The sequence below is a fragment of the Uloborus diversus genome, chromosome 2 (genome assembly GCF_026930045.1).
Source record: "Uloborus diversus isolate 005 chromosome 2, Udiv.v.3.1, whole genome shotgun sequence".
Classification (NCBI taxonomy): Eukaryota; Metazoa; Arthropoda; class Arachnida; order Araneae; family Uloboridae; genus Uloborus; species Uloborus diversus.
In genome coordinates, this window is record NC_072732.1 from 205,488,367 (window position 1) to 205,505,593 (window position 17,227).

Below are 17,227 nucleotides of genomic sequence, written 5' to 3' on the forward strand. Positions count from 1 at the left end.
ATTTGTAATAGGTTGTTTGTTATTATTTTGAAATAGATAGGATTAGCGAGACCGTGCCTCTTACTATTCGGTGCTTTCTAGCAGATTCTACCTATTACAAATAATATTTTCCACTTTTTGTGTTCATCCACTTTTTGTGGTCAAGCTTTAACAGTAATTTCATGAAATGTTTACTATCTGTATTCCTTTCCTCCCCCTCTTTAAGCACTTAATTGCAGTGTAAATTGAACGTAATTAATGTTTTGTTGTACTGACATTTTAGGTCTGTCATTTCAAAAAGAATGCTTGATGAACTGGAGACAATATGTACTGATGTAGTTATAAATCAAAATGAATCATTAAATCCTGGAGTAAAACCTCGTGTCTATAAAAGACTTTTGGATAGAAATGTTTGTGGTAAGTTTTGATCTTCAATTAATTTGTCCTGGAGTACAAACTTAAATTATTTCATACTTTTATCAAACTAGCTTTTAATTGAAAATAAATAAATGTCTGTGCTGAAAGTAAGCATTATAAACAACATTAAAAAAAAAAAATAAAATTTGCGAAAGATTGCATACTCATGTTTCAGATTCACAAAACAACCTCTTTTTCTATGTAAAAAGATATGAGCTTATTAGTGTAAATGCATAAATAGATTTTTTCTTGTCTGATATTCTTACATTTATGAAATGAAAAATATAAGACTGAAATAGGTGTGAAAAGCTTTTTTTTAATTGTTGTTTATAATTCTTATTTTATTTATTTGGTAATTTTCGTAGACCACACTTAACCTGTTGCATAGTCAGGGTTCGTACGCCCTTGAAAAACCTTGAAAAGTGCTTGAAAAAAAAAGTTCATTTTCAAGTGCTTGAAAACCTTGAAAAAGTTTTAAAACCTTGAAAAAGTTTCTTAGTGCTTAAATTCTCTCAAAAATCAACGAATTGTGCTTAGAAGTTTTAAAAAAGTATTTCACCAATGCAATTTTCTGAACATGTGTTCAGTATGCAACATCGCGAAAAATTGCTTCCGTGTTTGGGATTTCAATCCTTTTGCATCTTGTAAATATTTTGATGTTTTTTACAACCGAAAGATATTTTGACATATGGTACCTTAGATTAGTTTATTTTTGTTTGATTTCATTAATTAACAAAGAAATTAATTTGGAAACCATGACAACATTGAACTTACTCGGGTTTCGCGGAAAATTGCTCTTGTGTTTGAAATTTCAATCTTTTTGCATCCTGCAAATATTTAAATATTTAGGCTAATCAAATGTTAGTTTCGCATATGCTACCTTAGATTAGTATATTTTTTTGTTTAATTTTAATAAAAAACAAATAAATTTATTTCATGGGAAACATGCCACGTCGAACGAACTCGGACTTTGCGAAAAATTGCTTCTCGTGTTTGAAATTTCAATCTTTTTGCATCTTGCAAATATTTAAATATATTCACTCATCGGATGTTATTTTCATATTTGCTACCGTAGATTAGCATATTTTATGTTTAATTTCGGTAAAATATAAGTTTATTTTATGGGAAACATGACAACATTAAACTTAATTCGCGAAAATTTGCTTCCCTTGTTTGAGATTTCAATCCTTTTGCATTTTGTAAATATTTTTATATTTTTGGCAATTAGTAGTTATTTTGACACTGCTACATCAGATTAGCTTTTTTTATTTTAATAACTAAAGAGTTAAAGAATTTATTACCTTGGTCTTGTTTAATTATTTGCTTATTTATTTTTGCAATTTTGAATGATTATCTTTACCTAATTTTTGGTCATAACAGATTTTTTTTAAAAAAATTTAAATTTCAGCAGTTGAGCAGCTAACAAATTAACTTAAAGTTTGTATTTTAAATATAAAGTTGATTTATATAATTTTATTTATAGGTACATCATTTTTTTATGTCTGTTAAAATAAATAAGGTGTATAACAGGGGTGGTTGTGTTATGATTATTCACTTGAAATCCAGTAGTGTTCGTTTTTATGCTTTCACCTCCCTATATCTCCAATTTTCCCCTTTTCCTCAAATGTTCAAAATTACTACTTTATTAAGGTTGTGGGTACTTGGAGCTTACTGAAAGAGGCTTTAATTAGCAAAGGGGTAGATAGCTTAAGGAGGGTCATTCATCTTCATTTGGATCTAATAAATTGACAAGTACCAGCCAGGCCCAGTGCCTGTTGCTGGTTATCAACAGGCACTGGGCATGGTATTTCTATTTTGACTTAATAAACTATTTTATGAATTGTATGCATAGCAAAAGTTATTGTTGTACATATGTATATTCAAGTAATAGGGGTCTTAGTTTTAAAAATTATTCCCCCCCCCCTCGCCCCATTTTGCTCTTTGAAACTTTCAGGTAATTTTTTTATGAACTCACAAATCACAATTACACCTGAATATTATTGCCTTTCTAAATTTAAATTCTAATTTCAACAATAACCCATTTTTTCCCAAAATAAAACTACTTTTGTCATAATATATGTCAACTTCTTGTGAATCTTTTCAATTTTGAAATATGGCTCTATAAATCTGAACTTGCACATTTATTCTCTATTGCAAGTTAATCAATGAAAGCTGAATAGGCTCAAGTTTGCATTCAGAGTATTTATCACTGCTTAAGCTGCTTTTGTATATTTTGAGGTGTAGAGACTGGACTGTGGACTTCATAAACTTTTCTTACTTCCTAATTTTTAAATTTACTCGAGGACAGTTGAAATGCCTTATTGGCTGAACAGCTAATAAATACATACGAATAATTGATTTGCAAACCTAATATTTTTAGAACTTAATAGCGCAAACTGAAGTAACTTTCTGGGTAGTGTTTTTGTCCTAAACGCCCTTATATTGTAATAAACCACTGTATAGATATTGGAAATAAATGTTGAAACCGGGGGGGGGGGAGTGACTTCAAAAACTCCTCTCTGGCAATGCCATTGAACTTGGGTATTTTAGTTTCTTCCCATAAAAGTTAAAAGCAGTTATGAAAGGTTTTTTTAATTTGCTGATTCTAAAAAATATACAAACCTCTGACTGCTGCAAGCTTTGAAAAACCTCAAAATTAAACCTCTTGGTATCTGCTTCTCTTAATGACCAAACTTTTCAAGCATTTCCGAAAAACTTTCAACGCAGTAGATCTTTCATCAAAGCGTCTCTCGTTGTAGAAAAAGCAATTTTGTTTTCCTATACTTTTTTGTATTATTGCCTTATTTCCATGTGTTTGTAGTAAATGAAATCTGCATACAATATTTTTAGTACAAATTTATGATATTGCCTTGAAAACAAAATTTTTTATCTTGAAAAGTACTTGAAAAGTGCTTGAATTTTTTTCTGCCTAAAGGGTATGAACCCTGATAGTACATTCAGACTGCCTTATAATTTTTTTTAAAAGAATAAAAGTCTTGATTCAATTGATACTAAGGACAAAAGGATCACTAATGAATTTAAAGTGTCTACTGACCACTAAATTATTGAACTTACATGCTCAGTCAGCAAAATCTAATTTTAACAAAAATAAGAAAATTGGCTTACAAAATTGAAATCAGAGGAAAAAAAAAGGTCCTCACAAAGATAAACTATTAACCAACTTTGAAAAATCAAAATTGTGAGGAAAAAATAAAATGGTCTAAATTCTACCCTAGGCAGGTAAACGGCAGTATCTATAAATGTTTCCTTTTAATTTTTTGCTCTTTTGTTGTCTATTTGGTTTTGGTCTATTTTGGATTGCTTTTTTGGTTTCTGCTTAAAATAAATCAGAAAAATAATTTCAAATTCAAATATTTAACAAGTGTTTGAAAAATGGAACATGTTTCTTCATGTAACTCAAAACTCATTTTTGTAGATACTGTAGTTTACTTGCCCACAAGCATTTTAGTATTGAAAATCATTGTTATTATTCTGGCGATTATCTTTTCCCAATTAATCAGAGATCAATCAACTTGCTTATCATACCGTCCTTTGTATTAATAATGAATAATGATGTTTTGGAATTGAAACAGTAATCCAGAAGACATCAGTTTATTTGAAAGAAAATTTTATTGAATGATTTCATGTATTAAACAAGGTTGAAAAGTTTATATATGCATTCATCACGCGGATCAACTTATATAACAAAATTTGTATAAAACATAAACCTTTTTTATGTGACGTTACATAAGCTTTAATTCATAGAAATTTATTTTACATTTAAAGATATCACAAGAGAAAGCCACATTCTTTTTCAGAGAAAGAATCGGCTAAAATTGGAAAGATATGTCATATAGACTTAATATTTTATATATGTCAACAAATTACTTTGATTTTTAGATAATGAGTTTTTATGAAAGCTCTAGTGGGTAGCAAGAACTTTTTATTTAACAACATGCAGATCATTTAATTACATTACTAGCAAACTATACACAGGAAGAAAAGTGTAATGTACAAGTTTTATCTTTTAATTCAAAAAATCTGCTAATTAATACATTGTCAGACATTTTAATTGGAAGCTTTTCATTTATAGTATATGTGTTATCTTTCCGATGTAGTCTTTTTTTTTTTTTTTCATTTTTTAAATATGCTGAATGATTCTATTTAGGGGGTAATATTTAATATGAGCATTAGATTTGTCTTCTCAATTTATGTATTAATTTTTTGAAAATAGTCGATGCATCAATTCAACACTCATTTATATTAATTTATAGTAACTGTCAATGTGATACTTTTTCAGATTCTTAAAGGTAACATTATTTATTCCAAAAATGTACCCCAATTAATTTATTCAGTTCTAGTCATAATTATTTTGCAAAGTATTGTAGACCTTACAAGAAAAAATGTTTTTAAAATGCCTGCACAAATTTGAGAGTTTAAAAGTTTTAATTATGTTTAATATTTTTTATTAGTAATTCAAATGGACATAAAATATTTGGAATATAATAATGCTTTTAGTGTGTTAAGGCTACTTATACTGTTTTTATAATCTTGATTATTAATTTCATAAGTACATAGGTTTTATCATTAAAAGGTTCAAAAATTTGTTTAAGTTAAACTTTTTACTGGCTTGATTTTTCGAATCGTCCCTGCTCAACCAGCTCTGATTTGAATGAAATTTCATGGAAGTGTTGAAATTCCATTGAAACAAACCTGTGCAAATTTTCAACTTTAGGGAATCAACTCCTGAGGATCTAGGATTCCCCCCAAAAAGTGATCCAAAATGGTACACCAGCTTTATGTGACAAATTGCCATATTCAGGCCAAGGTTGAAGAACATTTTTTCGAATTGGAGGCCTGAAATTTTGGGAGCTTTTAAATGCATTTGGCTGTTAATATGTTCAAGTATTATTGTGAGTTTGAGCCTCATTAGATTTTGTGTAGCACATTTGTAAACTCGTAGAAGAGCACAAAGGAGAAATTTTTTCCTAGCTTTTAGGTTGCCATGAAATCTGAACAAAAATAATTCAAAGCCTCATGCTTCGTGATTTTACTGTCCAAATACTTGTTTTTAAGGGGTTACAGTAGCAGAGATTAAATATTTATTTTCTAAAAGATATTGTTCTGCAGAGCTATCAGAATCGTTCAATTGAAAAAGAGCCTATTTTCAAAATGCTGTAGCTCAAGTTTGTCACCTTGCATCTTCTTTTCAGTAAGACCATTAGAAAGGGCAAATTTTTTCCTATCAAAATAAGTATTTTTTTCGATGGTATTCTTTCAGGTAAAGATAAAAAAAAAGAGCTCGAAATTTCTGTCTGTTGTAACGAAGTTAATCTAAGGTAGCAGAAAATCTTATAACACTAGAAACTTGAAATTTTAGAAGCTTAAAGTACTTTTGATTGTCAATACATTCTAGCATTTTTGTATGTTGAAATAATCATTTTTTGTGTAGCATGCATGCAAAGTCTTGACAAAACAACATGGAGAATTTTTTTCTTGGATTTTAGATAGGTCTACATTCTGAACAGAAATAATTAAAAAAATTGTACTTCGTAATTCTATTGTTAATATACATGTGTTTCATTGTAGAGCGTAGATATTGATTTTCTAAAAGGTATTGTAAACTTACCAAAGTGGATATCAAAATCGTTCGAGTGAAAAATGGCTTTTCAGAGCTCTGTAAGCTCAAGTTTGTCACCTTGCATCTTCTTTTCATTAGCGCCACTAGAAAGAACAGATTTTTTCTTTAAAGAAAGGTTTTTATTTCGGTGGTGTTATTTGAGGTAAGAATGAAAAAATTAGCTTGAAATATTTCCTGTCGTTAACGAGAAAAGCTCATTCTGCAATATATAACAGGTGGTGATTGCCATGAAAACCAATTTACAGTAATTTTACAACTGTTTAGTCGGAAATAGTTTTCATTCTTTTTTTAAAAAGTTAGTTAGAAAAATAAATATGACAGAAACAGAAAAGCATCTTATTCTGTCTGATAAATCAGTCTGTTACCAGAACAAGATATTTTTCTGTTTCTGTAATATTTAATTTAAAAAGAAACTTTTTAAAAGAAAAATAAACTATTTCTGACTAATAACGGTCACAAAATCATTATAAACCAGTTTCCATGGCAATCACCATTCGTTATTCATTGTAGAACAAGATTTTATTTTTCCATGAATGACAGACAGTATTTCAAACTCATATTTTCATGCTTATCTGAAGGAACACAATCAGAGGGAAAAAATTAGTTCTATAGGAAATGTCTGCTCTTTCTACTGGTACCAACCAAAAGAAAGTGCAAGGTGACCAATTTGAGCTACAGCACTTTGAAAATAGGCTGTTTTTTAGTTGAACAATTTTGATAGCCACTTTGGATGACAATGCTTTTTAGAAAATCAAAATTTACGCTTTGCAACTGTAACCCAACTAAAACATGTTTATTGACAGCAGAAGTACAAATTACGAGCTTTTGACTTATTTTTGCTCAAAATCAGACAATCTAACATCTAGGAAAAAATATCTGCTCTTTGTTTTGTCAAGAATTTGCATGTGTGCTACACAAAAGTTAATGAACTCACAAAAATACTGGAACGTGCTGACAACTAAAAGTACTTTAAGCTCCCAAAGTTTCTGGCTTTCAGTATTATAAAAGCTTTTGCAACCTTAGTTTAAACACAGCAATTCTTTTGGACCGACAGAATTTCAAGCTCATTTTTTTTATCCTTATCTGAAAAACACAATGGAAATAAAAAACCTGTTTTGATTGGAAAAAATTTATTCTTTTTAATGGTATTAACAAAAATATGCAATGGTGACAAACTTAAGCTACAGCGAGTTTGAAAACAGGCGGTTTTAAACTTGAACAAATTGGATTACCATTTGGATGCCATTAAGTTTTAGAAAATAGATATTTAAGCACTGAAACTGTAACTTATTAAAAACAAGTATTTTTACAATAGAATCAGGAAGTACAAAGCTTTGAATTATTTTTGTTCAGAAGTTGTGGCATCCAGGAATTTTTTTTACACCATGTTTTTTCCTTAATTCACGTGCGTGCTACCTAAAATCTAATGAGCTCAAACTTACAAAAATACTTGAATGTATGAACAGCAAAACATACTTTAAGCTCCCAAAATTTCAGGCTTCCAGTGTGATAAAATTTTCTGCAACATTAGCCTGAATATGGCAGTTTGTCACAAAAAGCTCACCCGCCACTTTAAATCACCTGTTTGGGGGGATACTAGATCCTCAGAAAGTTGGAACTCTGAAGTTGAAAATTTGCCTATGTTAGTTTTAAAGGCATCTTTGCACCTCTATAAAATTTCTTCCAATACGCTACTTGACATCGACTCACTCTTTTAAGTAAGTATAAACATGGCCTTTTCCTATAAAAGTTTTGTGTTAGATATTTACATGAGTGACCCCATTCAGTAATATCATTTCAAAAATGAGTCATTCCACGTTAACTGCCTCATTTTTCAAATTATCCCTCCTGGTTGTTTGCGAATTGGATGACATTTTATAGAGGTGTCTTTGAAACTAGCAACTGCACATTTTCAGCTTCCAAGACCCAAATCGGGAGGATCTTCCAAAAAAGTGCTCTAAAATGGTACATCAGCTTTGTGAGAAGAACTGCCATAGCTAAAGGTTGCAGAAAATTTGATTACACTGGAAATTTGAAATTTTGGGAGCTTAAAGTACATTTGACTGATAACCCTTTTTGGTACTTTAGTGAGATTGAGCTCATTACATTTTAAAGGGTAACAGGGAAATTTTTTCTTTGATTTTCGGTTGCCATAAATTTGGAACAAAAATAATTCAAAGGCTCGTACATTGTAATTTACTGTCAGAATACTTTTTTTTAAACAAGTTACAATGTTCTACCTAAGTGGCCATGAGAATCAATTGCATGAAAAATTGCCTATTTTTCTAAAGTGTAAGCTCAAGTTCGCACCATTAGAAAGAAAAGATTTTTTCCTTTTGAAATAGTTTTTATGGTTTCCTTACAGATAAGGATGAAAAAATGAGCTTGAAATACTGTCTGCCGTAACAAATTGTCCTGTTTAGGCTAAAGTTGTGGAAAATTTCATTGCATGAGAAGGCTTGGGTAATTAAAGTACTTTTAGTTGTTCGCACATTTAAGAATTTTTGTCAGCTTGACATCTTTTAATTTTACTGTAGAACGCATGCAAAGTCTTGAAAATGCGTTTTTTCCTAGGATACATTTTCCTGGGATTTAATGATGTCGTAAATTCTGAGCAAAAATTATTAAAAGGCTTAAACATCGTAATTCTATCATAAAAATGCTTGTGTGTGTAGTTGTGGGGGCGGGGGGAGATTACATCTGCAGAGCATAAATTTTGATTTTGTAAAAAAATATTGTCTTCCACAGCGACCATTAAAGTCTTTTGCATGAAAATATAACCTGTTTTCTTTGCATTGTACCTCAGGTTTTTATTAATTTCACAATCTTCTTTTTGTGAACACCATTACAAAGAAAAGATTTTTTACCTTCAAAGTAGGTTTTTTTTATGGAGTTCTTACAGATAAGGATGAAAAAAGAGCTTGAAAATCTGTCTGCCATTCTTGAAAAAAGCTTGTCCTACAATTTTAATGAATGGTAATCGCCATAGAAACCGGTTTATAGTGATTTTTAAACTGCTGCTAGTCAAGAATAATTTTTTTCTTCCTCCTCTTTAAAAAACTAACTTTTGAAAAGATGAATAAAAAACTATTTCTGACTAATAACAGTTGTAAAATCACTATAAACCAGTTTCCCCCATGGCAATTATTCTTATATCATTGCAGAATGAGTTTTTCTAGTAAACAACAGACAGTATTTCAAGCTCATTTTCTTATGCTTATCTGAAAGACACCATCGCTGAAAACTAGTTCTATAAGAAAGAAATCTGTTCTTTCCAAGGATGACAAAACAGCTACAGAGCATTGAAAACAGGCTATGTTTCATGTGAAAGATTTTGATAGCCACTTTGGATGACAATATCTTTTAGAAAATCAAAATTTTTGCTCTGCAACTGTAACCCAATTCAAAACAAGCATTTTGACAGTAGAATTATGATGAACACACACAAGCTTTTGTACTGTTTTTGTTCAGAATTTATGACAATCCAAAATCAAGGAAAAATTTCTCCACTTTGCCTGCGTACTACACAAAAGTTAATGAACTCAAACTCACAAAAATATTAGAACGTATTGACAACTAAAAGTACTTAAAGCTCCTAAATTTTCTGGCTTCCAGTGTGATAAAATTTTTGCAACTTTAGCCTAATCATGGCAATTTGTTGTGATAGGCAGTATTTTAATTTCAATTTTTCATCCTAGTCTGAAAGAACACTGTCAAAAAAAAAAAAACCTTTTCAATAGAAAGAATGTACTTCTAATGGTACTAACGAAAAGATACAAGGCAGCGAACTTGAGTTACAGCATAGGCTTTTAGAAGATCAATGCTCTGCAACTGTAACCTATTAAAAACAAGTATTTTGACAATAGAATCACAAAGTATGAACATTTGAATTATTTTTGTTCAAAATCTATGTCAATTTAAAATCCGGAAAAAGATTCCCCCCTCGAGTTTGCAAGCATGGTACACAGAATCTAATGAGCTCAAACTCACAAAAATACTAAAAAGTCTTAACAACAAAACATAGCTTCCAAAATTTCAGGCTTCCAGTGTGATAAAGTTTTCTGCACCCTTCGTCTAAGCATGGCAATCAGTTTCGCAAAGCTGATCCATCATTTTGCAGCATTTTTTCGGGGAATCCTATATCCTCAGGATTTGGGAACTTGGAATCTGAAAAGTTGCATAAACTAGTTTCCAAGGCATTTCCATGTCAATATAAAATTTCATCTAATTTGCAGATTGAGTGGGGACCATTAGGTCACTTGTCATACAATGACTCAAATACAGATCATTTCTTTAAAGACTAATCCTTCCATATATATTAGTTTTGTTGTAGAAAATCGAAGAAAATGGTTACAATTAGGTATAAGTGATTTATCTTTTTCACCTTTTTGTCTCCTCATAAATGCTAAAAAATATGTTATCATTGAGTAAAAGGTTAGAAATTTTTTTAGAATTTAATTTAGATTTACTCTAAATTATTTTCTTACAGAGAGTTTAGAAGAAAGAATAGAACACTTCAGCAAAAAGCTAAAACAAGATCTTATTCAACCTAAAGAATGAAAGGTCATCAGCCAATTATGTATAATATTAATGTCCATTTGTGCTGTAAATGAAATCGAAAACATTTGTAAATAAAATATCAATCATATCTGAACTGCTTTGCAATTTTTCCTTTTAATGGTAAAAAAATGAAAATAATTAAAAATTAGTATATTGCTTGAATATTTAATAATATCCAACAATATTTTGCAGGATGCAAATATCTGATTTGGATACTAAGAATTTTACTTCTTTATTAGAGACGTACCGAGTAGCACTTTGGCCCAGTAGCCGAGTTACTGAGCATCAATTATGTTTTGAGAGGCACTACTGACACATGTAATGAATTTCGAACTCATCGGAATAGTAATGACCTCCATGTCCATATAATAGTTTATAAAACAAAATTCCAGCTGAAATTTAACTACACATTGTTTAAGATTTTTGTTTGTGTCAAAAATTTTATAAAAAGGTCTTTTTTTAAATTAAAAACAAACAAATACATAAAAGGTATGATTAATAAAGTTGGAATTCGAACAAGTTATATCAATAGATTATAGTTCTAGTTCACCAAACATAATATAAAAATTTCATTTTTTACACTGCCCTATTTTAAATAAGTTATAAGTTAACTTTGGAGATATTAAAATAATTATTTACTCCATTGAAGCATAACAAATTCATTATTCTCAAAATTTAAATTTGAATTGTTAATTTGAACTGTAAATGATTGCAGTATATTATGTGGTTGTACTTTTTTATTAATTGTAAAATGTGTCTTGACAATATTCCATTTTTTACAACTGCTCGGTATTGGCCGAATAGGTCAAGTACTGAGTAGTTACGGAGTACTCGATACGTCTCTATTCTTTATTATACTTGTTCCTAAGAACAGTAAAGATGTTTTAATACCTTGCCTATTAAAAAGAACAGGGAACAAATTAAGCTCTACAGTGAGAAAAGGGATGCCACAAACCTAAATTTTTGGAACAGGAAATTCTCAATTTCCCAAATTAAACTCTGAATTTTGCTGAATTATAAAGTAAATAGATAAATAAATAAATAAAATGCATGCATATTTACATCGAATGAAAAGATACACACAAAATATCATGAAAGAGTTAAATAAAATAATTACAACACTGTTTATGTCTACTTTCTCCACATTTTTCGGAATCGTCGGTTAAAATATGCTGAATCAGACAACTTTTTGGGTAGCCATTGACCTTCTGCGACATCCCATCACGGCACTCCTGAGCGTAAATTACTTAAATTTTTAATGTAAATTTGTAATAACTTAATTGTGCTAGAATTAAGTAATTTTGCTTACTAATGAAAAAAATTCAATTTAGAGAACATTAAAGAAATCTGGGAATTTAGATATTTTTTGCAGTTCATAAAAAGGTTTTTGCTTCTATGGATATCCACTAGTGTCTTAAAATTTTGGCTTGGGAACAAACAAAGTCAAGACCTACGCAGATCTGGAATTTTTTCGTTTAGCTCAGCATTAGAAAAAAAATAATTCTTTAGGAAAGTGAAGAGTTGTCACAAACTTAATCAGCCGCAGTTGCTATTCTTTATAAATGAGCTACTTTTAAAAACCAGTACTAAACATAACAGATGCGGATGAAAATGAAAAGAAAATAATTTGGCATAATTTTAATATAATAGCTACAAAATAAAAGGTTTTGCTGTACTTTTAAGATAGTAAAAAGAAAGGAGGTGTATGAACAAAAATAAAGGAAGGAAATAAAAACCTTCTATTCAAAAAAGAAAAGCCTTTTCTTGTGGTTTACATTTTTAGAATTGTACAATTTAATAATTATCTTGGTGTTTTTCTTAATTTTATTACTATAAATAGGCAGCCCTCTGTATTATGGCGAAAGTTTATTGGCATGGTTCAATTAAAAACTAAAAATGTAATACAATTTTAAAAGTTATGTTTAACCAAGAGCGCTAACTAACAATGTAACTGATTTAAACTAGACTTAGAAAAAATATATCTTTTTAAGGAAAGGCAATTTAGAGTTGCAATATTTTCCTTGTAAACCAAAAGTTGTGTAAAAGTTTGCCATAGTTGACATATTTGTTTTATACACATATATTTAAATGTACATTTACATGTAAATTTACAGTCCTATACTCAGAAACATTATGAAAATAACCTGTACAGCGATTATTCATAAGGTGTTACTGTATGTTGAGACAATCATCTTGCTTCGGTATTCTGATACTGGATGGTACAAAAACGCTCGAAGTCTGCTGCTTCTTTTTCTAAAACATCTATCAGTGCTTGTGCCGAATTCCTCTCAACTGGAAGAAAAAAGGTTGCATTAAAATTTATAAGGTTAGCTAATTCTCTGTTTGAGAAGTTTCTTTTTTCATTCAGGCAAATTGTGTTTGTTTATCCAAATAAGTTTTTTTTACTGGTATGATCAGGGCTGCCATGGCTCAGGTTATCCTTGCAAGACAGGGTTTTCAATAGAGACCTTGAGTTCTTGGGATTTTGTTTGAAATTCTTGGGCTTGGGTTTATTTATGAAAAACATACATTTGTTAAATATTTTACTGATAAAACAATGTTTTCACTTAAATATAGGTTTTTGGCTAAGCAATCTAGAACAACATTTCTCAACCTTTTTACACACACAGACCAGCAAAACATTGAAAAAATTTTGTAGCCCAGTTTTTTTTTTTTTTTTTTGCAAAAAAACTTTTGCAAAAAATAGAAAAGTTAGGGTAACATCACCAGTAACAGGCACACTTAAGACATCGCTCTCAGGTTAACTCAATTTGCTGAGCCTTTAATGTATTTAAAATTTTAAAACTGTTTTTCTCTCATGCAACTACATCTTATCTAAAGTTTGACTACTTCTGGATCCCCCGAATTAGTTAATTCTATGTTTATTTGCTCAATTTCAAAAAAAGGTCCGACCCCCAGTAACAGACACCAAATAATCTGATGATACCCAGTTACAGATAGGATGAGTAATGGACAAAATTCCCTTTTTCTCTTCAAAATGTGCAAAAGTTCTGTAATTTTTGAACGAAAGCCTTATTTAATTCAAATGAACATGAAACACCGACAGACCTCGTGGTGGCTGTTCATAACCTTCCACCATTGCCTTGTAAATACCAACCAATTCATAAAATTCAATCGGATAACACAAATGGTTGCACCATATTCATGGGCTGCAGCAACATCAGTTTTACCCGCATAATATTCATGTTTTTTAAATCCTAACTTATGAGTGTCTGAAACTGGTGCCATTACCCTATGTGATTTGAAACATGACCATTCTTTTTCATACCATTTGGTTTCCATTTTTTTTTTAAATGGACATTTATTTTTGATGTTTATACTTGTATTTAGTCCTTTTTTGTTTAATGGCATTTAAATACATAAAATAAATATCAGAAATGTTATTATTATTATTATTTTTTGTATGTTAAAATATCCAAAATTTGTTTTTGAAAATTTTGACACACAGCTGAAAAGGTTCACCATCACTGGTATGCACATTATTTGAGCTATGGAACAAAGAAATTTGGTATGAAAATGCACTAGTTTAAATTTCTACTACCAGGATAAAAAAGGGAGCTTGAAGAAAAACGACACATTACGAACAAAAAACTTGATTTTATCCCAGAATGTGTTCAATTATGTTTCTGTTTGCTTCAATCACTTGTTCAAAGTGTGTTATAGCTTGTTCAACAGTAATACAAGGTTTCTCTTTATCAATTGAAGCAATTTGTTAAAGTAGCTAATAATCCCATATTTGATGGTAAAACATTTGACGATAAAACATTTAAACTAATTTTTTCTTGTTGCACATTTCTTTGTCCCTTGGTCCACATAATATCTATACCAATCTTGAATGGCATATATTCAGTAAGTTACCACCCTATAGCCAGGGCTAAGGCAGAAATACATGAAATACTTCGCCAGCTCAGTCAATTCCAGCCGAGGACGGCAGTTTCATGCTTATTAGCACTCATCAGCCCGGCATAGGAGTGACTGAGCTGGAGGTGGAAAACCTTTTAAGAAAGCCAAGAGTGCCAAACAAACTGGTAGCTAACATAGAATTAGCACTGACCAGACAAGTGACCGAAACAATGGTTGCTTCGGTCATTTCATGTGTATTTCATGTATTTTTGCCTATTTTTGCCTAAGCCCTGGCAATAGAGCGGTAACTTACTGAATATACCTGCCTTGCCTTCAATATTCGAGTTGAATCAAACCATTGTTTCGATCACTCGTCTGGTCAGTGCTAATTCTGTATTAGCTACCAGTTTGTTTGGCAGTCTTGGCTTCCTTAAGAGGTTTTCCACCTCCAGCTCAGTCACTCCTATGCCGAGCTGATGAGTGCTAATAAGCACGAAATTGCAGTCCTCGGCTGGAATTGACTGAGCTGGCGGTGTATTTCTTGAATGGCATATGTTTAATTGAATGAACTCTACGTAGATGTTCAACAGTAGCACAAAGCAGTAGTTATTCAAAAGTAACTTGAAAGGTTTCTCTATCAGTTGAAGCAACTTGATGAAGTTGCCAAGAATTCCTCACTTGGTGGTGAAAACATTGAACTAGTGTTTTCTCATTGCATATTTCTTTGTCCCTTGGTACACATATGTACCAATTTTCAGTGGCATATGTTTATTAGACTGAATTCTGTGTAGATGTAAATAAGGTAGCTTTAATTATAACCACTATGATTTTTACTTTCTTCTATATCTAATATATAGACGAAAGTATTGGATTCGTGCAAATTTTCGAATTTTGACGGATTCGAACGTTTTGAGGTGTGCTGAGTCCATTTCGACCATTTTTGGAAAATGTCTGTCTGTCTGTATGTGTGTGTGTATGTGTGTGTGTGTGTGTGTATGTGTGTCACGTCTGTGTGTGACCAGTTTTTTGTGGCCGCTCTACAACAAAAACTACCGCATGAAATCGAACGAAATTTAGTACACATATGTGCCCCTATGTGAACTTGTGCCCATTAGTTTTTGGCGCGAATTCCTCCAAGGGGGTAGGAGCAATAGGACGTTTTTCGAGTTACGCGTGCTTGCTATTCCTCAGGAAGTAACTGGCGGAATCAAACAAAATTTGGTCCATATGTTGGTATTAACAGGAACAGGTGCTGATTCAATTTTGGTGTCAATAACGCAAACGGGGGTTGAGCTATAGAACGTTTTTTGTCGTCAATTGTGACTGCTGTATCTCAAGAAATAATGAACGGAATGAAAGAAAAATTTATCGGCAAGTAGCCCTTAGTGGGTATAAGAACTGATTTTATTTTTGTGTCAACAGCTAAAAAGGGGGGGTAGCGCAATCACCCGTTCTTTTTTTCCATTTTGAGTGTCCTATCTCAAGAAGTAATGCTACGTTCTGGTTGAAATTTGGAATATATGTGAATCCATATGTAAACAGGCTTTGGTTCAATTTTGACGCCGATCACTCCAAGAGGTGTTGATTTTTTTTTTTTTTGCGAATAAAAATATTTTTATTAATGCAACAATAAGAAAGATGAATCGTAATAGATTGTCGTCTGCGTATTTCTCGTGATTTTAATTGATTGGAAATGATAGGAAATATTATCTCAATGATTTAAAATTTTTAACTGTTGCCATCTTATGTTTGTTAACAAATAAAATATTTGTAATTAATTCAAGCAAGGCTTTTAAAATAATTTTCAATTTTCGCTCTTTGCTTTGCTTTTGCAATAATTCAGACATTGGGATAGTCGTCAAGTTTTTGCATGTGTAATTTTGTTTTTGTTGGGAATATTGCTTCCTCGTCAAGCATGGGGAGGGATCAGGAAAAAAAGAAAAATATAGAAGAAAGTTTCGTGATGGCCACAACATACTAGTTTTTTTTGGCACTCTTAATTTTAGAAACCAAAAACTTCTCATAGAAAAGTTAAACAATGTAGGCTTCCCAAAAACTGGTTTACGAACTTCTGATAAACTCGAGTCGACAATTTAGGTACTTTCTTTTGTGCTTGAAACTTTCACTGATGAAGTATTCATTATTGGATGTTGCTTTTGTTATTTTTTTCATGGCTTCCGCCGTCCTAGAACAGCCGTAGCAAGGGACACAGCAACTACTTGCCATCTATGAGTGGCTGTATTAGCAAAAAGGTTAAAACCGTTTGTATCTGTTTAATTTGCGAGCAAAAGGGGCACTTTCAATTTGGGTACTTAAAAATGCTGATTGAATTTCTGTACATTTGGTAGCCCATCCCCTATCCCTTTTTGTTTTCTTTCTAATGTCCATGAAACTAGTCCTAATCCCATATAATATACAGTTTTTGTGATCAGACTTCTTATTATGCTGTACTATTATTGAGGAATTAAAATTTTCAGCTTACCTTTTGTTAGTCTGCCTTGGAGCCTTTGATTTTCTTTTTTCAGGAACTGTATTGTGGAATCTTGCCTCCTCAGCTGAAACAACAAAATTTATGAGTTTCTATAAATACAATTACAAATACAAAAGTGACGACCAGCAACAGGCTCTGGGCCCAGCTAGACTGGTCCTAGTCAATTTACAATCTCCAGTGAAGATCAATGGCCCTCTTAAAACTGTCTACTCCTTTGCTCATTACCACCTCTTCCGGTAAGCTGTTCCAAGGTTCCACTACCCTGCTAAAATAAT

The 17,227-nt window shown here is 31.3% G+C and overlaps 2 protein-coding genes across 2 annotated transcripts in view; one reads left to right on the plus strand and one right to left on the minus strand.

Moving 5' to 3' along the window:
• The window catches only part of LOC129216253 (tRNA pseudouridine(38/39) synthase-like), a 54,289-nt gene extending 43,631 nt beyond the window's left edge, over window positions 1-10,658 (plus strand). Inside the window, exons 11-12 of the mRNA XM_054850451.1 lie at window positions 263-396; window positions 10,527-10,658. Of these exons, the coding sequence (XP_054706426.1) occupies window positions 263-396; window positions 10,527-10,597 (205 nt within the window). The 3' untranslated portion in view covers window positions 10,598-10,658. The remainder of the gene's footprint in view (window positions 1-262; window positions 397-10,526) is intronic.
• Window positions 10,659-12,785: 2,127 nt separating this feature from the next.
• LOC129216770 (uncharacterized) overlaps window positions 12,786-17,227 on the minus strand; it is a 382,782-nt gene continuing 378,340 nt past the window's right edge. Inside the window, exons 12-13 of the mRNA XM_054850986.1 lie at window positions 16,944-17,016; window positions 12,786-12,889 (exon numbers count right to left, since the gene is read on the minus strand). Coding sequence (XP_054706961.1) covers window positions 12,786-12,889; window positions 16,944-17,016 — 177 coding nt within the window. The remainder of the gene's footprint in view (window positions 12,890-16,943; window positions 17,017-17,227) is intronic.